This window comes from Apis mellifera, linkage group LG5 (assembly GCF_003254395.2).
Source record: "Apis mellifera strain DH4 linkage group LG5, Amel_HAv3.1, whole genome shotgun sequence".
NCBI lineage: Eukaryota > Metazoa > Arthropoda > Insecta > Hymenoptera > Apidae > Apis > Apis mellifera.
Genome location: NC_037642.1, coordinates 777,845 through 792,588, shown reverse-complemented (window position 1 = coordinate 792,588; position 14,744 = coordinate 777,845). Strand labels below are relative to the sequence as shown.

The 14,744-nt window shown below is 26.7% G+C and overlaps 1 protein-coding gene across 1 annotated transcript; it reads right to left on the bottom strand.

Annotated features, from left to right (window-relative positions):
- Positions 1-9,090: 9,090 nt before the first annotated feature.
- On the bottom strand, positions 9,091-11,879 carry LOC551929 (CG30101-like). Its single transcript, XM_624314.5, has 2 exons — positions 11,724-11,879; positions 9,091-11,161 (listed from the first exon to the last, which is right to left on the bottom strand). The coding sequence occupies exons 1-2, from the start codon at positions 11,733-11,735 to the stop codon at positions 10,091-10,093; spliced, it is 1,083 nt and encodes a 360-aa protein (XP_624317.2). The 5' UTR covers positions 11,736-11,879; the 3' UTR covers positions 9,091-10,090.
- Positions 11,880-14,744: the final 2,865 nt, after the last annotated feature.

The following is a 14,744-nucleotide window of genomic DNA, read 5'->3' as shown; positions in this document are numbered from 1 at the left end:
TGCCTGTATCCGAAATCAATAATTAATTTCGCCCGGTTACCGGGGGACAGATAGAAAGCGAGCCGAGTCGGAAATGGTTCGGAAACTCGCTCGGTTACTGCGATGTTCCGATAAAACGTCCCTTTTTATCCCGTTCTCTCAGTTGCCAGATTATTGGATATTATTTCATTTCAAGCGTTCAATCCCGCTACGATTCGCTCGCTTGGATTCCCATAGGGGATCCTCTGTCGTTCGTTGATTGTTGAAGCCACTTACACGCGTGCGTGTGCTCACGTGTATTGCAACCGTATACTTTATATTCTATTTTGAGATGTTGCATTTTTGCATCTTTTATTTTTTTGGCAAACAACAATTAAGAATAAGTCACATTGAATTAAAATGGAATACTTGATATTTGTATAATTTAGGATTTGAATTTTTCGATAATGTGATAATATTATATTATAATTTCGATATATCACGTTTTGAAAATAAATAGCATTTTTTGTCGATTAAATTTTTATGAATAGGTATTGATTAAAAATGAAATAGCTTGATTTCAGTGAAGATATAGATTACATAGTTTGATATTTTCAGATAAAAACACTATTATGGTTATATTTATATGTTTCACTTAAGTTCTAATATTTGTTAATGCATAAAAAGATTAATAATTTTTTTATTATTTATAAATGGATGTAATATTTATTTTAATTTAATAAAGATTATGTGTTGTTTACTTGTATATGTTTCATTTATATTGATTTTGATATTTAATTAATGCATAACAAGATTAATTTTCATTTATAAATAGATGTAATATGAATATTTTAATTTGATAAAGATTAATATTAACATATAAGCTATAATGTATTCTTGTATAAAAGTCAATAAAATATTTAAATTTTTATTTTTAATTCATATTTTTTATTTAATAAATAGATGAATATAGATAAAAATAAAATTTATTTTTAAAAATAATTTTATTTGAATAATTGATAATTTTAATTATTTATAAAAAATATAAAATTCTGCAATAGTCCAGATAGTTACTGATTAAATCATTAAGATTTCAGAGAAATAATTAGTAAATCATACTTTTTATCACAATAATTATTATATTATTTTAAAGAACTATTGTTTGTAAAATATTAATATTCTATTAATATTGATTTTATTTTATAAGAAGAATATTCATCATTTCTATAAATAAATTTCCATCAAAATCTATTTTATAAATCGTCAATTATTTTTATCTTTTATTAAAATCAATTAAAAACGCTTCTATATACAGAAATTAAAATGAGAAAGATCGATACTAAAAAACCAATATTCAAAAATTTCCATTTTATTTTAGCAATATCAAAAAAATGAGATTATTGCTGTTTTATTGATAAAAAAATATAATTTTATTATGTTCTATTCAAATAAAAAAATTCGTTAACGTTTCATTTTGAAAGAAATATTTTAAATAAATTTCAAATTAAGATCATTATTTAATGACGGCCATATAGAAATTCTATCTTCAGATTTGATATCAATCCTATTCTAATTATACAATCGAAACAAAGAGGATACCGGTAACGCTAAAATCCACGAATCTCAAAGAAATCTCAAAATCTATTTTCCAAATCGTCCATTATCTTTATCTCCATTTCAAACCAATTAAAACTCTTCTACACCAATTATATAACAAAATCCAAACAAGAAAGATACCGGAAGGTCAACGTCCAGAAATCTCGAGGAAACTTCCCGATAGCGATACGGGTGCTAAAAGAGCAAAGGAGAAACGGAACTGAAGAAGGGCTCTGCGGGCTAAGGGAAATGGAGTAGAAGGAGAATGAGGAGGACTCCGTAATTAACTACGATGAGAGCGGTGGGATAGTCCCGTTTGAGTCGGTGAGAATCCCCCGGGACCTGACCCGTCGTATCAGACGCCAAACACTCCCGGCACCGAGTTCGGTCTCGTCCTCGGCCAGCCTCGAACCACGTTCAAGTTTCGCTACGATAATTGCCTTCGCTTCACAGTCGCGCCCCCGACACCCGCGGCATTGGATAAAAGGGACTCCACCCCCGTTCACAGGGAACGAACGAACCTGCGAAGGCACGGGGACGAACGGATGCCGCGGGGGAAACTCGATAATGGCTTTCAGCCTCCGAATTTACGCGATTCAGATCTCCCCGTCACGGAAACTCTTGGATATTCACCTTTCATCGGTTCAACCCCTTTCCATTTTCCTTTCCTTTATTCTCTACTACGGAGTTTGGAGAACATTGTTCCGTTTCAATTTTTATCACGCGACGATGAGCGTTTTTCCTTGTTCGTCAGAGGAAAAAATGTGTATTTTAGAAAATATATATCTTGTTTTTATTTATGATTTTCCATTATTTAAGGAATCGTTTGTGCGGACTGTTGTTGTAAAGTTTAAATATTTTTTTTATTATTGGTATTGTTTCGTTTTTGTAGAATTTAAATTTATATATATAAGTTTAAAATTTGAAAATTTAAAAAAAAAATAAATAAAATTTTTCGATGTTTTTGATTTTGAACATTGTCAGAAAATTTATTTTCAAAATTATGAAATCAAAAAGATATTTGATTATTACTTATTTAAATGATTAATTTTGTGAAATTTAATCTTTGAAAATTTTAATCTTTCCCTATTTATATGATAGTAATACGTAATATATTTTAAAGAACATAACATTCATAACGTATACATTCATTTATATAATTTAATCTCTTAAGAAATAAATTTATTAAAATCAGAGAATAATTATAATTATTTAAACTATGTTTATAGATTAAACAAAACAGAAAATATTAAAAAATATGTTAAAATGTCAAACAAGAATATTATGTAATAAATATTATGTATTATGTATGTGACCATTATAATGTAATATTTTTGAAATATATTTTTTAATTAAACAAAAGTTAAATGTACTTGCATATAACAATATTTATCGGATTAAAGATCAAATTATAATTTATTTTATGTATTTCAATATAATGTATAATTACATACATAGTTAGTCATAAAATGATTGATATAGTTATTATATTAATATAGATTAATAAATTATTATAATACAACATTAATTTTATTTTATAAAAAACATTATGAGTATATATAAATTATAATAGTTTATATATATATGCTTATGATATATGCTTATTATTATTAATGAAATATCATTCCGTGAGAATGAAATCAATTTTTAAGTATACTATAAGTGTTATTTTTAATATCTATCTCGTAATATACAAGATAGAACAAAATTTTAAACCATAAAATAATTAAGTTTTGGTGCTCCATTATCCCATTCTAAAAATATTTCTAAGCGAATACGAAATATAAAAAAATGATAAAAATTTGAAAGTTGATACTGAAAGAAATTTTCTATCGAAAAATAAGTTGTTTTATGTACAATCCATTTATATTATATTCTTTATATGCATATAAATTTTTAATAAAATTAGATTTTTTAAAATTTCAATTTTCCTATAAAACAATATATAAAAATTTTTGAGATGATGATATTATCGTTCAATAAATTGATAATACATTTATTTGAAAAGTAATTTATTTGTTTTAAACTTAATTCTTATTACTTTCACAATCTAATTCAAAACCTAACTACATAATTTATTTATTTATTTATCTTTAAATTTTATCTTTAACATTTTTAAAATATTCTCACAATTTCTAACACGATTAATAAAAATACATATTTATCTATAGTCAATGAACAATTTGTCAAATTCGCACTTACTATTGTCAATCATACTTTCATCATCTTTACATCCAAAACTCGTAAATTTCAAACGCGTAAACATACATCTTATGAAAAATGCATTAACCGCATTCGAGCGTAGCCACCCGATCTAATAAAAAAACGAACAAATTTCGCTCGTGTATACGTTCCCAGGTACAAGTCACGAATTAATCTCGTCCAAGTGAGAGCAAACCACCGTCTCGAAACGGTTGCTTCCGGTATCCAGGACTTGTAATATTCTACTATGTTCTTCCGGTAATCGCGAGACTTTTTTACTTGCCAAGCGAAACCGACATGATATAGTGGCGCTCGAGAACCGTGAACGGAATTTATAACAATAATTATGGACGAGGGCGGACAAAGATTTTATTTGTCTCTGTTGACGTGCAATAAATACGATCCAAACGCGATTCGATGATCGTTTTACGCTGAAAGTTGCATCGTTCATAACACATATTGCTTTCACTGTAATTCAGTCGAGAAATCACTGTACCCTGTTCTACAGAAATAAATATGGGATCCGTAAATAACCGTGGATGAAACGCGTGCATAAATTGACAACGACAACATGTCTTTCTTGAAACTTTCCTTTTTGGTGTAATGATATTTTTATTAATGTAAATTAAAATCGAGCAGTATAAACTGGTTTAAGTAATGAAGTATTTCTTTACTTTTTTGTTGGATCGCGTTAATTAATCCATCTGAAGTGAGAGTTCCTTTGCATAGAAACTTGTTTCACGATCGAAATAGGAATTTATAATAATTTTAAAATAAATTGCATTAATTGATATAAGATATTGGCTGTTGAATAACAATGTGAGAAAATAATAACTAAACATTCAGTTCAGTTGAATTCCATTTTTTTTTTACAAAGAATATTTAGAATGTTTCATAACGTAGCATATATTTTGGCTTATAAAAATATAATAGAGAAAAAATTAATATGTAGAATTTATATCGCCTTATTTTCATATCATATTTTTGTATTCAAATAATTTTTTATAAAAAAAAACATAATATAAAAGATCTTAATGACTACATACAATATTCTATTAATAGAGAAATTTATTATTTTATAAATTAACAATTAGATAATTATATTTATATCAATTATGATGATCTTTTATAGATATATTTTATATAATAAATTTTTTAACATTCGGATATTAAGAAACAAAAATTAAATAAAATTTATATAAAAAAAATAGTTTATAAATTTAAATGGTAATAATAATTATAAATATAATAATAATAAATGTAAATGAAAATTATTATATGAAATTATTATTAAATATTATATAAAAATATAACAAAGATTTATTATTATTATGAAATATTTTATGTAAAAATGTATATATATATATACATATACATTTATATATATTCCTCTATTTAAAAAAAATTTATTATTGTATATTTCATAAATAAAGTAATAATAGGAAGATATATTGATAAAATTATCAAACTTTTAAAGTATGATTTAATGTGATATCAACGTAATACTCATTACTACGACATAACAAAAATTAAGATAGTTAACTATTCCATGATATAATACTTACAACACGAAAGCATAATGTATATAATATAAATGCTTAAGCATGTTGCATAGAGACTCATTTTTTAAAATTACTTCTATTACTGGCTTTAATGATAATGCTTTAAAGTTCTATCGATGTTTTCCAGAACGCTCAAATTAATTCAATTATCATAAACGAGGATAGAACATTTGTTATAAAAAGAAATATAAATATATTAGTCAGTAATATTTATTAATAAAAATATTTAAAATTGTCCTTGATAGTTAATGATACGAATAAAAACAAAGATAAAAAGATGTAAGTGTGATGAAATTTTTTTTTACTTTAATTTCCTATATTATTATAATATTCTTATATTATTAATGAAAAATAAAGAAAATAATACAAGAATTTAAAAAAAACTAAAGAAATAAATTTCAAAAATATTAGAATATTGAAATTGAGAGAGAGAGAGAGAGAGAGAGAGAAGAAATATTTGATTATCTTTGTTTGGAAAATGAGTGAAAAAGATTTAATATTCAAGTTGCCAAAAATGAATTCACATATTCGAAGCTTATATTCTTGATATTTCTAATATTTTAATGACTATATTTGTAATCATTACAAATTGTATTAAAACTATTCCAAGCTATGTTAACAACTTTTACTATATACTTTCCAATACTAAATATCACTAATGTCTTTTTAAAATTTTATATCAAAGTTTCCTTAATTTAATAATATAACAATAATATCATGATAATTTTAATTATATTGTTTTCTTATTTTTATTATTCCTAATATTGTTAACTTACAAATAAAGTAACTTACAAATAAAGCACGATAAAGGGAATAAAATATTATATTTTTCTATTTATTTAAAGAAAATTTTAAATGTTTGGTATTAGAGGAATTCTTTCTTATATTGGAATAATTGAAATGTGAAACTCCGAAGGAAATAACGAAAAAAAAAAAAAAAAGAAATATGATAGGAAAGAAAAAAAAGGACGAAGGCACTTTCCTCCTATTATCGAAGCGCCGCCTATAGAAAACCGGAAGTACGCGGGATCCCGATGCAGGAAGAAGTCGATGCCAACTTGTACAGCTATAATTTACGCATGGTGGAATCGTCACGATTTTTTTCACTTTCACAAAAGTAGCCGTTCATACACTATCTAATAAGACCGGCCGTTTATACACTTTCATATACGGTTATGTATTCTTTGTAATTTCCAGTTTCCGTGTAACATAACTTTTTACATAACCGAAAAGAAGAAACATTCGCTGACGTTGAGTTAGTTATTCCGAGAACTGGCGCAACTCATTTATTAGTGTAGGTTCGAACGTTAATTAAATCGGAGATATTCATGCTTTCGCGACTCCTTTTCCCGGTTTATTCGATTAAAAATTAAAATTTTCCCGATCGATGGATAATTTCATTTACACTTTTATCAGATTTTTACTGTTGAGCAAATCCATGAAATTTGAAGTTAATGGATATATTGAATTTTGAAGATAATTATTTGATTTTTTAATTTTTATTTGAAATTGATTTCGAATGTAATTTTTACATTTATCGTATATAATTATCAAAAAATCGATAATTTATTTTCATATTCTTTGACTATTTAAATAGTATGAAAAATTTTAGAAATATAAAAAAGTTTAAGAAATTTAAAAAAATTTATAGAATAATTTAAATCATTCCAAAGTCATCATAATTTCTATAAAATTCTTAATTTTAATATAAATATATATATGATTTGTATTTAATTTTGCAGAGATTTATTTATTTCAAATGGTTAAATTGTACAATTAATGAAATTAATAAATCTATATAAAATATTAACATAAAAATTTTGTATATGGATATTGAAATCATGTTTTATTAAAGCATTTTTCTTTTTAAGTAAAAGCAACATCTTTAATAATTTTTTCGATTTTAATATAGTTTTTTATTGTGATATTTAATTTTGTATGTTTCTGTAATCATTTTTTTTATTATTATTTATTATTTCAAATACATGTGAATAGGAATAAAAAAATAGCTAAATAATTTAAATTTATTGAGTTTAAAATTATTCTGATTTTCCAACTGAAGAATTATCATATTTTAATATTAATGACATGTAGAATTCTCATTCATCAAGGTTACGCAAAAGAAGACTATATTCCATATCAAATTCGAAAATCCACTGACATTTTCAAACTCGTACAATTCGTGTATGAATTCAGAAGAATGTCCGCATGACATAGCAGCCGGGGAGAAAGTAATGTTTTCATGAACATATATACACAAGCTTATTTAATTGCACTGCGAAACGATTAAGATTTACTTGAGATCGAAAGTACGCCCGGAAGTAGTCGAACGTTGAATGTTTCATCTTCTTTTTTTTCCTCCTCTTTTCTCTTCGATCTTTCCGTGTTCGGTGATTAAAGATTTCTCGAGATCCCATAATCAGTTAATTCATCACTGCTTTTAATGTTTAAATAATTCGATCAATCAAGATTAATTATTTATTGCCGAAATTATTAAGACATTATAATTCTTGTATTAGTAAAGTACAATTGGAGTTATGATTTTGATTATTTTGATTATTTTTTTCTTAATTTAAATTAATATCATTATGATTTTAGAATTTTTTTTTTAATCTATATGTATATTTTTCTTTAGAATTGAATTATTGTTTAGAAAATGATGTTAAATAAATGATGCGTATTAATATAAATTATTTTTAATTTAAATTTAAATTAATATTATTATTATTCTAATTTTTTTATATATTTTCTGGAATTTTTATAATTTTGAGAAAAATTGATTTTTTGAGAAAATGATATTGATATTACATACGAAATAAAATATCATTAATATTTGAATCTATTTGATATTTTGCTTCCAAATTAAGAAATTATTAATATTAATACTATTTTGATATTGTTTTGATATCATTTTACAAAACAATAAATTCACATAAATATAAAAATAAATATATCTAAAAATCTTTTTTAAATAATCGAATCATCTTTCCATGCTCTTTCATCGAGTGAAAGAAATGTTTATGTAACAATTCTTTCTTCTTTGCTCTTGATGATTTTTTATACTGTACTTATCTAGTTGATCGTAATGTGAAAAGGGAAATTTTGCAAAAGTGAAACTTATCGTGAGGACAAGATTTCCGGTAAAATCATTATGGAATCGAGAAAGCGTTGATTCGTTAGCGCGTTCGTGCAAAATTTTTTTAAATTTTTTTTACGGGAAAATGCGTGAAAATCATACGTATCTTACATAAAAATAATTGAGAAATATTGTTACAATACAAAAATAATTCTTTTCTTTTGTGAAGATTTTATTAATTAAAATTAAAAACTAACATCGTAAAAAATTTTTTAATATTACAAAAGTTTTCTCTTTGTTATTATTGTCTGTTTTTAAAAACGGATCATCAATTTTGTTCCTTGAAAAAATTTTTTATGTGATAATCTCTTAATTTTTGAATTTTTTTTTAAATTTCAACTAAAAATTAATAAGAATATAATCTATTAAATTACAATATAATCATATAATTAAATATTCGTTTAATTTACTATAGTAATATTGTAATATTATTGAATAGTAGCATTAAAATCTATATAAAAATAGTGAAAGGAATGCATAAATTTTATAAATGACAATAATTCTTAAAATTCTTTAGAATATAAAAAATTGATATAATCTTTAAATAATGGAAAATAATAATAAATAATAATAAAATACATAATTCGTAGAAATTGAAAAATTCGTGAAAGAGGAAGAAAATAAAATTCAATCGTGTAAGATGATATAGACGAGTATTTATTAAAAATCTTTGATATAAAAAGACACCATTTCGCTTGGGTATCTTAACTTAAATTAGGTACAAGAGTAGTTCGCCAGTACGAAATTATAATTTCTCGGTGGCGTTTATTTTACATCGGCTAATTTAAAGTTCGTAAAGTTCTTTTAAACGCCGGTGTTAATGCTTTCTTTGGAACAGCTTAAGCAAAAAAAAAAAAAAAAAAAATAGAAAAAAATACGACACATACATTTAAATTTTTATATCAATGGTGATCATCACTTATCTCCATTCTCTTTGTCTCATTTAGTCTTTTAAGAAGTTCACCTAATTTTTTTAAATAAAGTTGTGCAATCTTATTGAACGTTGAAAAATCTTAATATTCATTATCGCATAAATGGAGATGGATTTCAAGAATATATTTCAATGATAGAAATTATTCGCTGAAATGTAAAAAGGAGAATTATTTTTTCATATCTATTTGAAATCCATCCTTTTAATTCAAAGAAAATATCGAAAGCAGATTAATCGCACACAAATTTTAGCGCAAAATTACTATGACCAAACATTGTCGCTGTCACCAAGAAATCGTTAATATCATTCAATTACACAAACAGCTTCTTAAATTACATAAATCTGAAAGACACGTTACGCTCAAGAGAAGCACTAAAAAATCTACAAAAAATCAAGAAATGTTTTACCTCGTTCTCCCCATATGAAGATACATGTATCTTCAACATACTATTGCTATTATGCGAGACAACGAGTTTCATCTCGATATTTCTTTATTCCTTTTTTGGATAATAAAAAAAAAAGGAAGAGCTAAAAAAAAAAAAAGGAAGAAGATTATTGAAACCTTCGTTAAATTTCATCGACGGTTTTTCTTCGTTATCATTACGTTCGCGAAAAGAGAGAAAGAGACAATTGCCCAGAGATCCAGCAGCGCGTATATTAAAAATCTTAACATTTCGAAGAAACCGTCTCGATCACTCGAAGAAATCAACGATGATGATATCCGCCTCCGTCTCCATACCCAGAAATACCTTCGTAACCGCCTCCTCCGTAACCTCCGCCCCCATGTCCTTCGTGTATCGGCACTGGTACAGGTACCTTGACCGGAACCGGCACTTCCTTCTCCACAGGTACAGGTACTTCCTTTTCTACGATGTATGGTTTGTCCACAGGTACTTTGACAGGATATGGGACAGGTTTTGGGACCGGGACCGGTACAGGTTTTTGCACAGGGTACGGTTGAGGGACAGGTACTTTGACAGGTACGGGATAAGGTTTCTCTACTGGCACGGGATAAGGTTTGTCCACTGGTACCTTAACTTCGTACGGTACAGGTTTATCGACCGGTACTGGGTACGGTTTCTCGACGGTGACTGGATACGGTTTAGGCACGGTGACCGGGTACGGTTTGTCCACTGGTACCTTAACTTCGTATGGCACCGGTTTCTCGACCGGATACGGTTGCGGTACAGGAACTTTGACCTTCACTGGGAACGGCACGTGCTTCTCTACAGTGTACGGCTGAGGTACAGGCACCTTAACCGGTACAGGTATGTGCTTCTCCACGGTGTACGGTTGTGGGACCAACACCTTTACCTCGTACGGTTTGTCCACAGGTACTTTGACCTCGTAAGGTACCTTCTTCTCAACGGTGTAGGGCTGGGGCACGTGTACAGGCACCTTCACGAACACCTTTACGGGATACGGAACGTGCTTTTCCACGGTGTACGGCTGTGGTACACCGACCTTCACTTCGTACGGGACATGCTTCTCAACGAGGTAGGGCACGTGCTTCGTCACCTCGTAAGGGACCGGTACTTTTTTCACCACGGTCACAGCCTTCACTTCCTCGTGATGATCGTAGCCACCGCCTCCGCCGAGGTCACCGTCTCCGCCACCACCGCCCAGATCACCGAAGCTACCGTGCAATCCTCTCTTCTCCGTCTTCTTCTCCGTTGACTCGGACACAGAGTCCTTTGGCGATACACTCTCTTCCGCTGCTTTACTCTTCTCGGTGCAACTCACTTGCGTGGCCAATGCCACTAAGACGATGGCGAGCTGCGAGGTGAAAGTTGAGGTTGATTAAATTTATTCGATCGGATGATATACGATTGTTCATTTGTGGAATTGTTTCCGTGAAAGTTTATAGGGGAAATGGTTTGTGATATTTTAAACTTATTATGTGTAACTTGTGGATAGATTAGTTATTTTCGTTGAAGTGAATTTGAAAAATTTTTTATAAATATCTCGATATCAGTGAAAGATAATTAAAATTTTTTTTCATTCTGATATTTGAATTTTAGATAAAATAAGTTAATAATTTCTTTTCTGACTAAAAATCTTCTTCCTTGTTATACGCATAATTCAATGTATCGTAGCTCGTTTAAAATAATTAAGCGCCTGTCAAAAGATTCAGAATTAACACACTTTAAATTTAAATCACTGATTACTTTAGAAAAAATCGATTTTATTATTTTATTTTATTAAAATAATGTTGAAACAGTAATGACACTCAGCTTCAACGAAACTCAGCTTTAACACTTGTAAAATTCGTCTACTCAAACAAGCACGATACAAACTTCTCTCTTAAGTGATTCTCGCGGAAACTAAAGTCGCTTACCTTGATATCCATCGTTGAGTTCGCGTATGTTTTGATGTGGCGTATAACCACTAACTGAACCGCTTCGTTTTCTAGACTGAGCCTTATATACTCCGCGGCATAATAGCTCAGTTACTTTCGCTGCACCTCATCGTCCGTATTATACTTGTACGTCTCGTTTTGCATTTGCAAAAACGTGTTCAAGCCAGTGCCGGGATAACGTACGGGAAATTGTGCGAGCCCACCTCTAATCGCGTGGTGATCTACCACTATTTGATCGCAATCCATGGAAACTGTTCCATTAGATAGCTTTTAAGATAACGCACATACACAATGGACAGGTATTCTATTCATTGTTTTATGAATATGTTTCATAAATAATTAGCATAAATGTACGCATAATTGTACGCATCGTAGTATAAGTGTGATATTTGTTTTATTCAATAATGCTAATAATTTTATAGTTTGAGTAATTTCATATTTCCATTACGCGTTTCCTTTAACTTTTATTTAATGAATTTAATTTGTTTTCAAGTTTTTGTTTAATATATTCGATCAAATTAAATAATCGGATATAATTATTATTTTATAATAAAATTATATATTATATATATTAGATATTATTATAGATATAATTTATAATAAATCAAATTAGATTTCTTAGCATTAGATTTTGAAAAATATTTTGAATACGGTAAAAATTTATTTTCATTTGAACTAAAAATATTTGATTATTGTTAATAATTGTTAATATTAATATAATTTTGATTATATTAAGTTTTAAAAAATTTAATGATTATTTGAGCATTTGTCGTTTAAATAATTACGGAAGAAGGAAATTTAATTTGTAGTAATTTATAGTATAGTATAAAAATATTATAAGTATAAATAATTGAGTATTTAATAATTTTTATATCCTTTTTAAAAGTTATATAATTACAATAATGAAATAAAGTGTATAGTAATACATCATACTATTATATATAGTATATATAGTAATAAATTATATTATACCTGTCATTTAATCATGTCATGGAATCATATTTGACATGTATTTATTATTTAAATAATATTTAGAGCATTAAATAAGAATTAATTCGTTAAAGCAAATTAGATATTTATATATGATAAATCAATCATTTCATCATTTTTTTGAATTATAATGTGAAATTAAGACTACTTCAAAACAATATTTGCCGTTTGGAAAATTGAATTGAATTAAATAAATGTTTCATTACTGATGTTTTGATGTTAAATTTGCCTTTAGCTATTATTATATTAGCTATTATTATTAGTTGTTATTATGTATATATCAATTAATATTTTATAGATACTTAATATTTATGATTGTTAAATATACAATTTTCTTCCTGAATAAATTTGTTTATAACTACTTTTTTGTAATTTCATGTTTAAATATAAATATAGGAATGGTAATGTCTACATTAAACAGTTTAATTTTGTTTTTAATTTAATTCTTATACATTTTTATATTTAATAACTTCAAATAAAAAAAATATTTAATTAGAAAATTTTATCTCTAATTTAACTCTATCTTTGAAAAAATAATACATTTTTATGCGGGATTTTCTGAAATGAAAATTTTTATTTACATAAATATATTCGTTATAATATTTAATAAATTTATATATATGTTTTATGCATAATGAATAAAATAATAACAATAATATGTTTCAATTTATTTCTAAATATACATACATATAAAAAATAAAAAAAAAAAACATATATTCAATTAATATGAATTAAATTCCATATTATCCTCACGTATAAGATTTCATATTATAATAATAGATTAATGTTATAAATTATTTCGTATTCATGAACAATAAAAAATTTCTTAATTTCTTTATTTTTCAAAAATGCTTTTTCAAAATGTTATAAAAAACTAAATACATTTAAAATCCGTTTATCTTTGATTTCATGTCATTTTTTTCTTTTTGCTACAAAAATATTCCATTACAAAATCATATAGATATAGCTTTAATATTTATTTTATTAGAAAGTTCCAATTTACCAGCAGATAAATTTCATATTATCTTTTCCTTTATTATTTGAGTAAATATTGCAAAGTAAATAATCCGCAATAAATGATCAAATAATTCGATTACAATTTTTTATTTTTCATTTGTTTCACATTTGCATTTTAAAAAAATCATATAAATCGCACGCATATGACAAGAATTACAGTTTAAATGACATATTTAAGTGACATATTTTCACAAGCATGTATGTATCTCATATATTTCTGATTATTTAAGTCAGTGCGTTGTTTGTAAATGAAATATGATTATTATTACGTGGCGGACGATGTCGCGAATCAAATTGAAGGAAGTTGACGTTCACGCAAGCGTGATTCGACCGAGACTGGTAGCACGATTTCCTCGTTTCCGTTCACCATGAAAATCTAGAATGTGTCGATTCCTCGTGTGTTCTTTTGCGATCGACTATACTTTCGCACGGTTGGCCATCAGTGAGAGCAACGACGGAACTAATTCTACACACTGGTATCTTAATGTATCGTAAATTGAATAGCAAATCACCGATGCAGCTGTGATCTAGCACCTGTTTTGATGATTACACGAGTATGTAACGTGGAAAATTTTCTTTTTTCCTATGCGAAATGATTGGAAAAACAGAAAATTGCGAATATCTTTGGAATTTATGAGAAAATTTCAAAAAATTAAATTTTATTTTCTATATTTTCCAATATTCGATAATTTTTGTAACAAAAAAAATTTAATTGCAAAATTAGTATTAATTATTACTATTATATATGTAAATTTTAAAGGATATTTTTACAGGATTTTAAAGGAAGTATAATAAAATATAGGAAACATAATAAATAAAATATTTAAAATTTTCTAGTGATTTCATTCTTAATCATCACAATTTGAGCAAATTTTTCTAAAAATATCTAACGACCTAACGAAACATTATAAATTGAAATTAAATTGAAATTCAGATAGAAGAAAAATGAAGTAAAATGGATCATCATTATTTTGGTATTAATATTATTCGTAC